The following is a 14,613-nucleotide window of genomic DNA, read 5'->3' as shown; positions in this document are numbered from 1 at the left end:
CCCTGGGCAGCAGCTACCATGGGCGCTTGCATCACCTACCCAAGGTTCTGCAGAAATATCTTTTCAAGGAATGCAAACAGAGTTTTACTTTTTGAAGAGGATTGATTTGGAAATATCACTGGGACTAGGGAATATAGGCCATCATCTTATGAAAAGTGTATGGGGGTGGTCTACAATTTTCCTGAGGCTACTACTAGAGACCTTTACCAGATACTAGGATAACTTCAGAAATGAGTAGGACTGTGATAAAGAACCAAAATCAACCCAACAGAAATCACTGTGCCACTGCAGCCTTTACCCCAACCTGAACAGACTAACACTGGTGTTTAGATGAGCAACTCTGCAAGTCCAGCCCATTAGCACAGACTGCCAGAGCCCCTCAAGCCACACAACATCAGACTGGCATCACAAAGTGACCCATTTAATTTACCCTCTTCTACTACATTATTTAGAATTTTGGTAACTCCAGAGAGGGGGATTTATAGTTCCTTGTAGATAATGATAAAAAATATCTGTATTTCCACACAACAGAAACCAGGAAAACAAATAGCCCCACTTGAGGACTAGAGGCTAAGAACAGCTAATAGTACTCTATTTTTAAAAAAAGATTATTCAGCCTGTTATCAACCACATAAACAATTGATTTAATAATCAGAAGAGTTCTAGAACTCCTACTTATTTTTTGAACTATACCACAAGGATCTGATGCCAGCAGGGCACACAGCCTGTCACTAAAAACTGTTCATCATCAATAGAATCTCATTTTAGAAACTGATCAGCCTAGAGCTCACTGCTCTTCAGACACAACCTTGCATTTTTATTTTAGTATTACATAAAATAGCTCACAACTGGGGCTTAATTAATTAAATAGAATTAACTAGGGTTTTAAAAATTATTTTTATGAATCTAGTAAGAGTCTTTTGCTAATGCAAAATTCTGCACGGTATGGCTTCACCTTACAAGCATTCTTAACAACACTAGATAAATATCATTTGCACTTAATTGATTTTTTCATTTGCTAAACAGCCATAAAATATGGTGCTCTCACAAGCACCTTTTTTGGTGAGAAGGGTAAACAAGCACTCTATTAAAGCATTATAAACATTCAAGGTGATGTGATCACTTCCCTCTATTCTGTTTCAACACACTGCTTTAAATCTTCAGTTTTCACATCGTATAAAAAAGCTCCACAAGTATCCACAAATTCAGCAATTTGTTAGTCTGCATACACTATTTGTTTGCAGTACACTTCAACATCCCAGTTATCTTTTCTAAAATCTCTAAAGTATTTATTTCTCCAGCCTTTAAATGTAATGATGTAGATTTTTCCACTTACAAGAGAATAAATTTCAACAAGAAAGCTAAACTTAACCGTAGCAATTTGTACAGTTAAACGCCTGACACCACTAATTTAATGACAGCCTTGACAGAGCTAGGATGGCCTTGTCTGAGGCCTCTGTCTTGCACAGCTGTGCATTTTTAGCCCATCTATTCTATCAGAACATTAACAAGCCTCATGTGTTAACTCTGAACTCTGTGCATCCAGGAAGACAGACATTTATTCATACTTTCCACCAATCAAATGTAATGCATCTGTGAACAATTCAGTTTATTGCAAGTAAATGTACTTTTACTTAAGATCATGAGAAGATTCTAATCTCAAGCAAGACAAACCAATTCCACAAACTTAATTCACACAATGCAAATAAATGCTTCACATTATAGACATTTATATTTTCTTTAAACCTTTTTATTTAGAGATTTTTCTGGTAAGGAGATATACCATAGGAAAGCAATTTCACTGGCAGTGAGGTATGTATATACTCTACCAAAATACTCCTCTTGCTTTAACTGCTTTTAACTTTATTTACATATAAAGAAAATATCAATGCATATCCTTGGCTTAACTACAGTATCTGTTACCCTATATGAGTAAAATGAAATGTTACTTGCATACAAAATTGATTTGTAGAGGAATCTAATTTGATTTAAACAAAAATCATGTTCTGAAGACAGTTTAAATGAACAAACACAATTCATCATGACCAAGACACCTGCACCATATTTCCATCCTCACAGCACATTTATTTTAATAATTCTGTAAGTAGGTCCTTAGCATGAGCATAGTGTTACAGTTTTCATACATATAATCACATCCAAAACAAGCTCTAAAATTTAAGTTGTAAACATTCTCTTCATATGTGGAAACATTTCAATCTGTGTTTGAATTCTCTAAAATGATCAATCTTTTAAACAGAATTATAAATGAAAAGCCTACTCTAACCGTGTAGTGAGCAATGCTTATTAGTACATTTCTACAGTGTTAAATAAAATAGTAGAGGCAAACTTCTGTAAGCAAGTCAGACTTTAAGTAAATTGTCATAAAAGTAACAAACTTGTTAACAAAAAGATGCTTTGTAATAAAGAAAGTTGGATTGAATCTACTATGATACAAAAACATAAGGGTAAATACCATCTTTGTTGACAAGTAGGAGGTAGCATGGATGCACCACTTTACTGTCAGTGAGAAATGCAACTGAAGTAAAGAATATTTCCTTACCACAAATTTCCAGTATTATGTACATATTTCTCTTAGAAATTTGTTTAAACAAGTTTCCCTCCACTTTTTAGTACAAAAAGCCTCATGTGATTTAAAAAAAACACTTACACACCTAGATAGAATAGTACTAATTGCCCTATTTGAACGAAACAGTCTCTTGAACTATGAAGTACATGGTATTTAATGCCCTAAGTTGAGTAAATTGTATTAGCAGTTCTTGGTATTATACAAAACACTACATACATACAAACAAAATATAATAGTATCTTATTTTACTATGTAATTCTTTTTGGAATAAACAGAACCTTGATTTGGGTAACACTGAAGAGAACGTGGTTTCTTTGTTTTATTAAAATCTGTCCTTTAAGTACCCATGTGCAACAATTTAAAAATGGCTGCCATACATATAATGGTCTTGTATTGATAGTGAACACAGTAACTGACAAAAACATAATAAACCTTAAAAACACATCTTCCACCCTATATAAAATATAAAGACTACTTATTGTAACTGTTAAGTATTCAATTTATTTTGATGTTACTGTAATCCACTCCCTCTATTTTCTCTCTTTAGGATTTATAAAGATAATTTAGTGTAGCCATTTATTTTAAAAAATGAAGTATTTCAAATTTACATCCAATTAAAATTTAAAATGTTTCTGTGTTCTATGATGCTGCTTCTGCCATCAGTAAAGAAAATGAAGTTTCAGTAATTGAAGCAGGCTTTTTAAGTAGTGATGTGACCTCAACCATGCCAGCTCCAGTCCGTGGAAGATTTGCGTTGACAATGTGTCGCTGCAAGTGCTTTATCCAGTCTTCTTGAACAGACAAAGGTCCTCGAAAGACCAGACCACAAAACCTATGCAAATATTAAAATTAATCCATCAAGATACATCTATCTCTACTGAAAAATTATAAAACAAAGACAATAAGAGGAAAAGTCTTAATTTTCTTGAAGTTTGTTTGTACATGTTTTAGCTGAAAAACTTAGTGATTGAGTTCATTAGTAGTAACTGTGAGCACAAAATCCTGCAGCTTTATACAACTCACATTCTCACACTCAATACCAGTAATAATAATCTGTTTTTCTTATATAAGGTTTCTTTTGAAGGACAGAATATTACTCAGACACAACCAGCAAGATTTTAGCTAGAGAAACTACTGGCAATCTAACACCCAGGTGTGACTGAATCAAATCCTCTCGTTCAAATTAATGAGAACAGGCAATTCCTTTCCCCTGTCATTATTCAATTTAATCACAAACATTTATGGATACAATAATGAAACTCTTTATGACTAACATTAGTAAGCTCTTAAGAATGTATTCTTCCAGTTAAAGCAACACTATGTACCTGCATCTGAGTATGTAAACTTCATCAGCACTATGAGGTAACGGCAGCATTTTCTTCTTGCTTCCGGATCTTGACCTTGACTTCTTTTGTTTACAGTCTAAAGCTAAGAAGAGAAATTTTCATATGTGAAAGTAATACTTCAATGAGTGTTAGTCAAACAGAGATATTCAGTAAGTATTCCCTATGGCAATAATGAAAAGACATCTACCTCCTTGTTTTTCTGTAGTTAATTATAACATAAATCCAAAACAGTTACAGCATATTTAAAGAAATATACTGGCAGAACATGAAGCTATTTTTTTTTAGGTTAGCATTGTGCTTGCTCTTTTAAAGACTAGATAATTGACATTCAGCATTAAACTGTTGTTTTAGTATCAGCAAGCACCTACAAACCTATTGCAGAATTATACAGAAGCAAAGCACCATTGGAAATCCCCTTTCATGCATAAAACACTGTCAAAATCTCAGAACTTGTTTTGTAGTTCAAGTCCCATCGTAAGACCACTCATGTTCAACCAAGTTACAACTTTATGAAGTTGTAGCTTCCAGCTAGTACAATCAGGAATTTCTAGTTTGAATAAAACACCTGCCATTTGTTTTCAACACAAAGCAAAAATTTGTCCTTTTGTTCTAAGAGTTTCAAAGGAAGCTTCCCTTTCACTCCTGTCTGAATTCTAATGAAGCATACAAAAACTATGTATTAGTCCTTGGTAGTGGGAGCTGGTATTAGGACAATCAACTGGGATGGCAAGGCCACTTTTTAAATTCAGTCTAAGCATTTGAAACTGTGTATGAAAGTAACGTGTGTGAACAGGAAACATAGCAAATGAGTTCAGATAGCTCTGAGGTCTGTATCTCCCATAAACAAATGTAATGGGAATCTGAAACAAAACCTGGAGATTCTAAGAAGCAGCCGAAGTGAAGGATGAGTGGATTAAACTGAATTAATATTGTTATGATGCAAACAGCTGATAAAGCCCAAGAAGTTTGTGACTGCTTGAACTGAGAAGTGTATCTAGCTACACTCTATTCCAAAACACAAGACACCAACAATGTAACTCCAACACAAAAACTTTTGCAAACAACCAGTTACACCACTTCAACAAAAACTCCACAGAAACCAGAAAGACAGTACCAGGTGGTATTCTTGATACCAAGAAGGCATAATGTTATGCTACTGAAGCATCTTAACAGTAAAATGGGGAAAAAATTTGTTACACTTGGCTAAAGTTTTGACTCCTAGAATATGAAACAGAAGAATTAACCTCTTAGCATTCTGAAGCATAAGACATTGTCTGGTGAGACATTTAAAACAAACATGTTGATTTAAAGAACACACAGTCTTGATTGTATCCTTAATTTTTCTCATGCCCTCCAAATGAGCACCTCTCAAGCTTTTACCTTGTAGCCCAACTTTCAACTTGGTAGACATACTAGATGTTTTCCATTTCTATCCCCGACTTAAGGATTATTACCTATCTAAAATTCAGAATGAATATCTAAGGTTCGAAGGTATCAGAGAACCAATACAATAAGTGGAAAGCAGACACCAACCTAGAGAGACTTCTTCAGATCAACATTAGGAAAATGAGGCTTAAGAGCATTTTTTTTCTGACAGCAACAACAAAACCAGTCTGCATAAAAAGGCAGTAACCCAAGGTGGCAGGGGGGAGAGAGAGAGAGAGAAATGGCCAAGATGCTTCTGGAAAAGCATCAAGGGATTCTTAATACTTCATTCTCTCACAAGAAACATATTCTTCATTTAATTAGGAAGAAAAAAGCTAACTATCATATCAGGTAGGAACTACCACATATATAAGTGGTAGTTTTACATACCACAACTTCAGTAACACCATCAGCAATGTAAGCAGATAAAACACTGGAACCCAGACACCGATGTTTTGAAGAGAACTGTTTGTATGAGGCACAACTCGTCTGCAGCAGTTACTGCAGCAAAAGCTTTGCCTTTGCCATCTTCTGGAACATCATGGGGAGAAGGGAAACAGAAGCTGGTATTACCTGAACGCAAACGTGTCCATGAGCTGCACCTGATGACAAGTTAGCTGATGTCAGTTTATATGAGTGGAAAAAAAAGAAGCAATAGTGACAACAGACTCCTCCTAGAGAGGCCAACCTGCACTCGGAACAAGAACTTGCTGATTTCCTTGAGGTTGGCAAAGACATTCATTCTCATCAAGAAATTTGATTCTACTCACATGCATCTGGAGCATTTCAGAGAGCTTTCTCTTTCCTACAAGACCTGCGTTGGTCTTCTGCAACAGATTGCTGACGCCTGATGGGTTTGTGTGTGTGTGTGTGTGTATAATCTTCTAAGAAAAAAACCCCTCTGAGCTACTGTGCAATCAAACAACAGCAACACTGACAGAAATTGCCATAATGAACCAGGAGAGGCAGTTTCTACTTCCTTGAAAGGCACCTTTTCTATGAACAGTGAGAAAATAAGGAAAACAAAAGAAAGGGCATGTTCCTTCAGCCATTTATGATGGAGACTCCATATAAAGAAATTATAAAACAAAGAGAAGAAAATACCACAGTAAAAGACCACGAGAAAGGACTCAGATTACGCTATGAATTCTCACAGCAACTTAGCTAAATTTGAAAGTAGATTTGCCCAAGGAAGAAGCTGTTATAAAAGACAGAAAACACTAAGAACACAAATCCTGGGTTCTGCAAGGGTCATTTTTTTTCCCTTCATCTTCTGAGATAGTGAACATATTCTTTTACATTTTAGGGAGCTCAAAGCAGCACCAGTATGTTTTGAAGTTACTCCAGTGAAGATGGAAAGTGAGTGAAGAAGGAGGAATATCTGAGTAAAGCTCATTGAAAACTACAATTGAAACAGCAGTTATGAGGCATGTGTACCAGTAACCATCACATTAATTTCATTTTGTCTATCCAGAGAACAACAAGTTTAAATACAGTCACATGCACAGACTTGAGTACTCTGTTGATACAATGCTTACAAGAAGTTGCAAACATCAACTAAATCACACAATTGCCTCAGCCATTGCCTCCCCATAAAGTAGCCATGTTCCGACCAAAACTCAGTTCCTGCTTTTTCTATGCCTTTACTGTAACAAAACATGACCTCCTCAGAAAGTCCTTTATCGTGTCTGGGAAGAGACCAAGGATAAATTAGATCTAGTAAGCTGCATGGAAATTGCAGCAAATTGCTATAGAGAGGTAGGAACTACTGATCATTAACAGCTACTCTGTAGTTATAACAGCTTCCAAACTATCATTCCTCACTCTCCACAAAGGCCTACTTCTTTTTGGAAGAACTCTTTCTTTCAAGTTTGGCCACCTGGTGTTTCCTAGTTGATAACTGAAAAGCTTCTTGTAAACAACTAGTCACACAACATCCTCAAACTGCTGATACAACATGGTGGAGAAATTACCCATTTAAAACAAAAGACTATCAAACTTTGGAGCATTCTACTTGAGATACTTACGTACAATTTCAGAGCACACTGCTTTGAAAAATATATGCTAGTAAAAGCACTCATACAAAAACCTCTGTGATGACTTATCAAGAAAGACTACAAGCAGATGGGAAGTTCCAATGAGCATGCCTAAGTGAACTAGACAGGTCACAATTAGATGCCCTTTCATGCCATGACATTTGGTCTGCAGTTCCAAATTAAAATGCTCTGCTTCCTGATGTCCTTAACAGGAAATGCTTCTTATTTCAGGAAAACTGAAGCTGGGTCTTTTATTCGGACTTCATTACTTTTGTCAAAGTGTACATAAGCTAAAACAAGTTGAATAATTTGACACAGAAATGGAACTAATTAAATATTTGAAAACACTGCCAAGTAAAAAATAACAAACTATCTTTCTTGTACATTTAGTCACTAACTTTTCAAATTCAATCACTTGCTATCTATCCTCATCACTACTGCACAGTGAAGTACATTAAATAAACCCCTCCTATCATTTGCTCACTGTAGGATTTTGTAAGATGCTGAAAATGAGCTCATCATGCCAGTTGATTTGTTATGACTATAACAGCACAGAACAATGACACACAAAGCCAGTGGATCTCAGATTCCTGCATACTTGATATGCTTCCACCACAAACGTCCCAAAGCTACAAGTTTGACAAAACAACATTTGAAATTATTTGAACACGTAGCAGCCCTCATGAACCACTACCTCAGTCACACTGTTGGCTTGAAGGCCAGACTCCTTGCTCTGTACTTTACTGTTCCCTCCCAAGCTTCTGACAAAGCAGTCTCCACCTATAGAAGCAGAGACCAAAGAAGAAAGTGGTGATTTCCAGAAGATGAAAACAAGTAAGAAAAGACTGAGTATGTGAAAAGGGTCAACAAAGAGAAGATGTAAAAAGCCAGGGTGCAAGAAAAGAATCAAGAGACTTGGGGAGAGCCAGGGCAGGAGGGAGCAAGAGAAGCCCAGAGAGAAAAAAAGGAAGCTGAATATACAACTATACGAAGAAGAGTGAGATGCATTTTGAAGATTTTGTGTAGGTTTGTTCAATGCTCTGAGAATACTCAGAAGAAAGAAGCAAGTTGATCACCTGCTCTGAGAAACATCAATGTGTTGCTATACATCAAAATAGGTATAAAAGGAAATTTAACATCTATTCAAAATGAGCAATTACACTGTTAAAAATTGGACTGAATAACAACAACAAAAAAAATTCCAGCCAGACATCTGAAGACACAGGTATTTGCTCTACAGTGGATCTAATGCATTGGTATAGGCACAAAAAAAGTTTAATAAAGATTAACCTCAAACAGCCAACAGCCTAGGAACTTTCAGTTCTAGCATGTTTTTCTTCAGTCCATTATCCAAAGCTACCATTATGCTTAACTATGTCTACTACACTGCTAAAACTGTCGAGTTGCATTTGAAAAGAAAAATAGGCTAAGATTTAACTAAATATAATGACATTGCTGACTGAAGAAGCAGGACACCTGCTGGAAGAGCAATATGGTAACAGTCAATATCAAAAATACGTGCAGACAAATGGACAATCTGAGACTAGTACATAAGCTAATGTAATGCTGGGAAAGGCCTCACTTTGGTGGCATGCAGGGATCTTGTATTTCTCATGTTATTTCTCCTAATAAATAGTAGTGCCTAGACAGGTCCCATATCAATTGCCAGATAATCAAATGCTCATGTTTAGACATTATTTTATTACAGCAAGAAACAGAGATAATTATTCAACTGATGTGATTAATTTTTGGTAGTTATGTTTGCTTTAGAAGATGTAAGAAAGGCTTAATGAGAAGCAACATGTATAAACATGTTCTCAATGTCTCCATACAATGGTGGAAGACCATTGAAGGTTTAGCTGTAGCTGAGGCCCAACTGAAGACATCTCAAAATTGCTCTCAACGACAACCATCTTTTAATAAGAAAATCTGAGATCTACTCAAGAGTAACACTCATAACAAGAGTGTACTTGTGTGTGCTTTAAAACTAGTGTGTACTAATGAAATCTTGCATTAAAATAATTCTCTTCACAAAACTTGTATTATAAAGTGGAATATCAAACAGAACAACTGTTTAAAGCATATTTTTTGGTCTACAAGCCTTGCATTAAGCTTGCTTGAGTGAGAAGTCACTGAGCAAAGCCTACAACCTTCACAGAGTTGCAGCAGAGTAATGACTATGTTGCTGCAGATACACATTGGTTGCCTGATGTTACAGCTAGAACTCAACACGGACTCCTTAAGTCAATGGTTCCAGCGACAGGCCTTTATCCACGGTATAAGTTATTTATCTGGCTTAGCTCCAGCTTCTGAGAGCAAAACATTTTTCCCCCCAAACTTTTATTTCTAACCTTTTATTTAAACCTTGTTTCTAACCCCATTTTGTTTCCAACCTAATTCAAAACAAACTTCTAGGTCCAATGATAGAAGACTCATGAGTTTTCTTTCCATTCTTGTAAGAAAAGTGGCATCTGTTCTCATGACTATGCAACTACTTCACTAGCAAAATACTTTTCTTAGAGAAAACAAACAAAAATCCCCAAAAGTACCTAAACCAGCTTCCTTCACTTTTCCCACTTAGTAAAAGGGAAGCTAGGTACAAAGTGCTTGTCTAGGATTCAATCTCTGTACTATCCTATTCGACAGTGTCTCCTTCACTGATTTACTGTTATTAATGTGCAATTTAAATATATAGCTATTGAAAAATACTTCCTCAGGAAGTCTATAAGAAAACGAACTTACCACAGGACTAATATAAAATCACAGCAGTGGTAAATTAAGTTCACTGCTATCAGCTTTCTACTGAATAAATATGAAAATTTTCAGAATCACTGACTAAAGGTATATTCTTCTACATGTTAGGTATTACTGCATCTGCTGACTTCCTTCCAAATCTGCTTTGTTATGGCACTAACGTAAAGCAACAGAAGACCTGGCAGCCACAGGCCCGCGTTACAAAAATATTACTTTTAGCCTTCTACAGAGAAAGCCTGCTACTCAGTTTGTCATTCTTAGCATAATGAATTACATTTGCAGATCAAAAAAGGATTACACATTTTCCAAGAGCATTATGTAAAAGTCTGTGTTTGTTGACACAGAAAACTGATGGTTGCCCTTCTTAATTACAGAATATTTCAGGCTTCATATCTTCAAATTTTCCTCATTATATTGCATCTCTGCTCCTCAATTTGCTGTTGACCATGTGAAGTCCCACTAATCTCAGCAATAATCCAAGTAAACTCAGAAACTGCCTACAGCCAAGCAAGCTGCAGGTCTCTGAAAACAAATCAAAATATGGCATATTAGAAGAATTTCAAAATGAACTGTGTTTTAATAAAGAACATTAATAGCAGTGCCAAGTGCTACTGTACTACCCTCACTCAATGGCAGAGCAGGTGGTTTTTGGATTGTGAGCCAAACAAGATATGAAACCAACTGCATATGATATGTTGTTAGAAATATACAGAGTGTAAAATGACTTGCTTTTCCTATTTTACTGAAGTATTCTTTGTAACTGTATGTACTAGACAGTAAAAACTACTTGTTGTATCGTTGCCTTTTTCCTCCCCACCGCTCTCATTTCTGAGATACTTTGAAACACTTCATTTGAAGGCCAACTATCTGGTTTGGAAGTTGCGATATCATCAGAGAATGAATTTAAGCAACCATCTCTTAGTTTTGCTTACATACCTTAAATGTTGGATCCAAAATCAAAGACTAAGAATGAAAATCAGACATGAGAGTGGACAACAGCAACATACGTTTTCTTACAAGTTGCTGAAGTTTTATGGCAAATAAATTGTTTACCGGCAGAGGCTTCAAAATTATTTTGAATTAACATATGCTTTTGTCCAGTCTGATGAAGAAAATGTATCATAGACAGACTTGCTTTTACATCTGTAACAAAACATACCTGTCCCAGTCAAAAGTCCAGCACTCTTCTTTCGTGCATAAGCGCGTAAGTGGTTGGACAGGCTAACAGCACTTGTAAACGTCGTATTGCAATGCACACACGTTCTAAGCTTCACAGGCATACCTATCATTCAAAAGAAAACTATAATCCAGTTCTCTCTTCAAAAAATGAAATTCTCAAAGCGTTGTAAAAAGTTTTCTGCAATAAAGATGGTTTAAAATATATTCACTGCATTGACGCAATTGTTTAGTATATTAGAAGGATCCAAGTTAACCATTATTAGTTTTCCACCTACAGCTTTAAGCCAAACCATGTTATTTGAAAAAGAACAGAAAGGAGGCAACTTGAGCCCAGTAGGCTACTCTGCATTTAATACCTACTACCAAGCTCCTACAGATCTCCACATAATGAAGCTCTAATTCCAAAATACAGTCCTGCAATTTGAATAGCACAATTCTGTTGAGAAATTTCAGACCTTTCAGAATTTCCAATAAAGAGAATTTGAAAAGTCAAGTTGACAAAGTGGTAATTAAAAGTGTTTTACCCATAAGACTAAAGCACTCAATGCTAAAATTAGGCTGCTGTTGAAGGCTCAGAGAAAAAGGTGGTAAAACACACCAGTGAACAGCTGTTAGGCAAAACATTTGTTCAGTGCATTTTCTATTCATTACTTTAGATGCACAATTGATAATGAAACTAAATTACCTGAATGGTTTTTTTGCCAAAATCTTTGTGCTAAATAAGTATCAACAAAGCAACATGCTATTTATCACACGAAAACAATGAAACAATACTGAATTCCTCACTTACAGACAAAGAAACCATTATAACTTATCTCCTGCTCAACTTCACCATATTTCTCCCTGCATTTTACAAAAGATACATTGTTTTGGTGAACTAATATTCCAGGTTCTCTACTAATAAATTATTAGAAGAATAAATGAAAAAGCTAAAACTACTCAGCTGAAAAGTCTCTGCAGGAAAGAAAGAATGCTATTCTCCAGCAGCCCACAGAAGACATGCTGTTTTTTCAGGCAAGTTACAGAAGAAGAACACCTGTTGGTAAAAGCTTTTATAAAACTAAAACCAGAATTAGGAATATTTGCCTTTTTTAGGAAAAAAAGAAGATTTTCAACTTGATGTTAAATATTTTCTTATTAACTCAACTGGCACAGTGCGTTAGTTATCAAATTCTGTTACCTCAGCCACAGAAAACTATCGGGCCCCATTCAGAACTGTTAGTACTATGCGAGCATGTGTTTATTTTTACTTGGTTGTTCATCATAGCCAAACAGGTTCTACCTAGTATTGAGCAGTAAATATTACACAGAAAGCAAAACACAGTGTCAGGTTTGGCAAACTATTCTTGAGCATTATTTTTCAAATCATTAAACCTGTGAAAGATACACTTCCTTTATTAAGCAATCTCCTGTCTTAAGGGACAACCACAGACATACAGAAGACATAAAATGTAATTCTTTTCCACTTCTACTATGTCATTTTAGAAAGCCACTCTTCTTAAGAAATTTATTGCCACACACTTTTATAGCCCCTAAAAGAACTTCTGAGCACATCAGATTGTTGGGATTTTTTGTTTAAAGAAAAGAAAAGAATACAGGTGAAAAAGTACTAGGCACTGCCAGTTTTACTAACCTGGTTAATAACAAGAAAAGAAACAGCACAAAAAAAAGTCAGGGGTGTAAAAATAAGATCTTGAGAACCCTGCAGCATTGGTTGTGTCCAACCAAGAAACCGGTAAATGCAAGCTCTACATACACATTAAAAGGGATGTTGTAAGAGTTCCCCAAGACTAGAAATAATTCTCATGTGACAAATAAGTTAAAAACATCACCCTAAAAGCCTGTTCTATTAGTATACAGAGTAGCTAGGAAGTTGATTGTAGAATTGTTTCATTAGCACAGTTCTCAGTGGAGGGACAATCTAGGTCCTTATTGGTCAGAGGCCGTGCATTGGAAACCTGCTGGCTACAACTGCATACCAGCAAAGCTTGACCCAGCATAGGTTGTCACTCAGGATGGACAGGCCCTAAGCAAGCATGAGTTTCTCACAGCAGCCACAATTTGCAACAAACAAGAATCAATGTTATAAGAGTATCTTTGCCTAAAACCATCAAAATTAGTTGACAGTGATTTACCAATCTGCAGTATTATGCATTTATAATGGTATCAACAGTTCTGTCAGTTTGAGCAAATGCTGCCTTGCACAAACCTTGAAGACTTAAACGCAGTATTCCTAAACCAGCTGTTTTACCACCCAAAAACAGGGTTGCAAGCCCAAACATTTCAGAACTGTTAGTCTACCAAATATGCATAGACACTTCAACTTGTTTACTGCAGGATGTGTCTTCTTCCTTTACTGAGGCTCACTTTGTGTCCACTTTCAATTTGCATGCCCAGGCAGATGCAGAACAGGAACTATATTCCATACAAAAACCCTTCAGTACTGCTGATGGGTTTTTTCACTTTAGGAAAAACAAGTCAGAAAAATTTGCTGTGCTACCTCTCACAGCCAAGTGTCCTCTGGAAATGAAACAAGAATTAAATGAACAGAATCCCAAATAAAATACTCTGCAATTGTACATTTTCTATGAATCATATGACTTTTTTGGAAATGTTGTCAAGAAACACCTTCTTACCTGACTGCATAGTCAAGTCCATTTTTTGTGGCTGATACATCAATGGACTGTCTTCATTTAATGGAAGAACACATTTCTGAACAAACCTCTTTCTTGCAGTTTGATTATGAATCTTTTGAGGGGAAATATCAGGATTTCTTTCTTCTCCTAACCTCTTGTTTTTCAGGAGTTCTATCAGTGTAAGTGACTGATTTCTTTTTTCATCATGCAGTACTGCTTTTGTTTCATCACATTCATTTAGGAAACTCAGCCCTTCTTCCTCCGATGCAGACACAGATATATCTTCAGTCTTTAAGCCATTATGGTATGCTTCAAGAGGTATAACATTCTGAGATAAAAAGTCATCATTTGATGCAAATTTCTGAGCAACAAATGGTCTGGGAATAATACGGCGACTGTTCAAAGCCTTTAGGATTTTTTCATACTTCTCTTCATTTTGCATCATCTCATTCAGAACACAGATGGGAGACTTGTGTGCATCCCACTTGGTTTTGCCAAGCCTCTTCAGGTGTCCTCGCACATGATTAGACAATCCAATTTTAGTATCGAACCAGCCACCACACAGCTGACATGTATGCTCAGAGGAAGTTTCAGATTTCTCAATCGCTACAAAGAAAATAATTACAATGTTTTTCGACAATTATATACAG

General features: G+C 36.0%; 1 protein-coding gene across 6 annotated transcripts in view; it reads right to left on the bottom strand.

The window, feature by feature from the left end:
• Positions 1-1,728: 1,728 nt before the first annotated feature.
• The window catches only part of ZNF644 (zinc finger protein 644), a 45,971-nt gene continuing 33,086 nt past the window's right edge, over positions 1,729-14,613 (bottom strand). For 4 of the 6 annotated variants that reach the window (XM_059477755.1, XM_059477754.1, XM_059477753.1 and 1 more), the window contains exons 5-7: positions 13,964-14,569; positions 3,913-4,015; positions 1,729-3,419 (exon numbers count right to left, since the gene is read on the bottom strand). In XM_059477755.1, coding sequence (XP_059333738.1) covers positions 3,227-3,419; positions 3,913-4,015; positions 13,964-14,569 — 902 coding nt within the window. In that variant the 3' untranslated portion in view covers positions 1,729-3,226. Of the gene's footprint in view, positions 3,420-3,912; positions 4,016-11,307; positions 11,506-13,963; positions 14,570-14,613 lie in introns of those variants that run through there. The other 2 variants (XM_059477757.1, XM_059477758.1) reach the window with 2 other exon arrangements.

This window comes from Ammospiza nelsoni, chromosome 9 (assembly GCF_027579445.1).
Source record: "Ammospiza nelsoni isolate bAmmNel1 chromosome 9, bAmmNel1.pri, whole genome shotgun sequence".
Lineage (NCBI taxonomy): Eukaryota > Metazoa > Chordata > Aves > Passeriformes > Passerellidae > Ammospiza > Ammospiza nelsoni.
The sequence above is the reverse complement of the archived record's forward strand: the minus strand, read 5'-3'. Positions and strand labels throughout refer to the sequence as shown.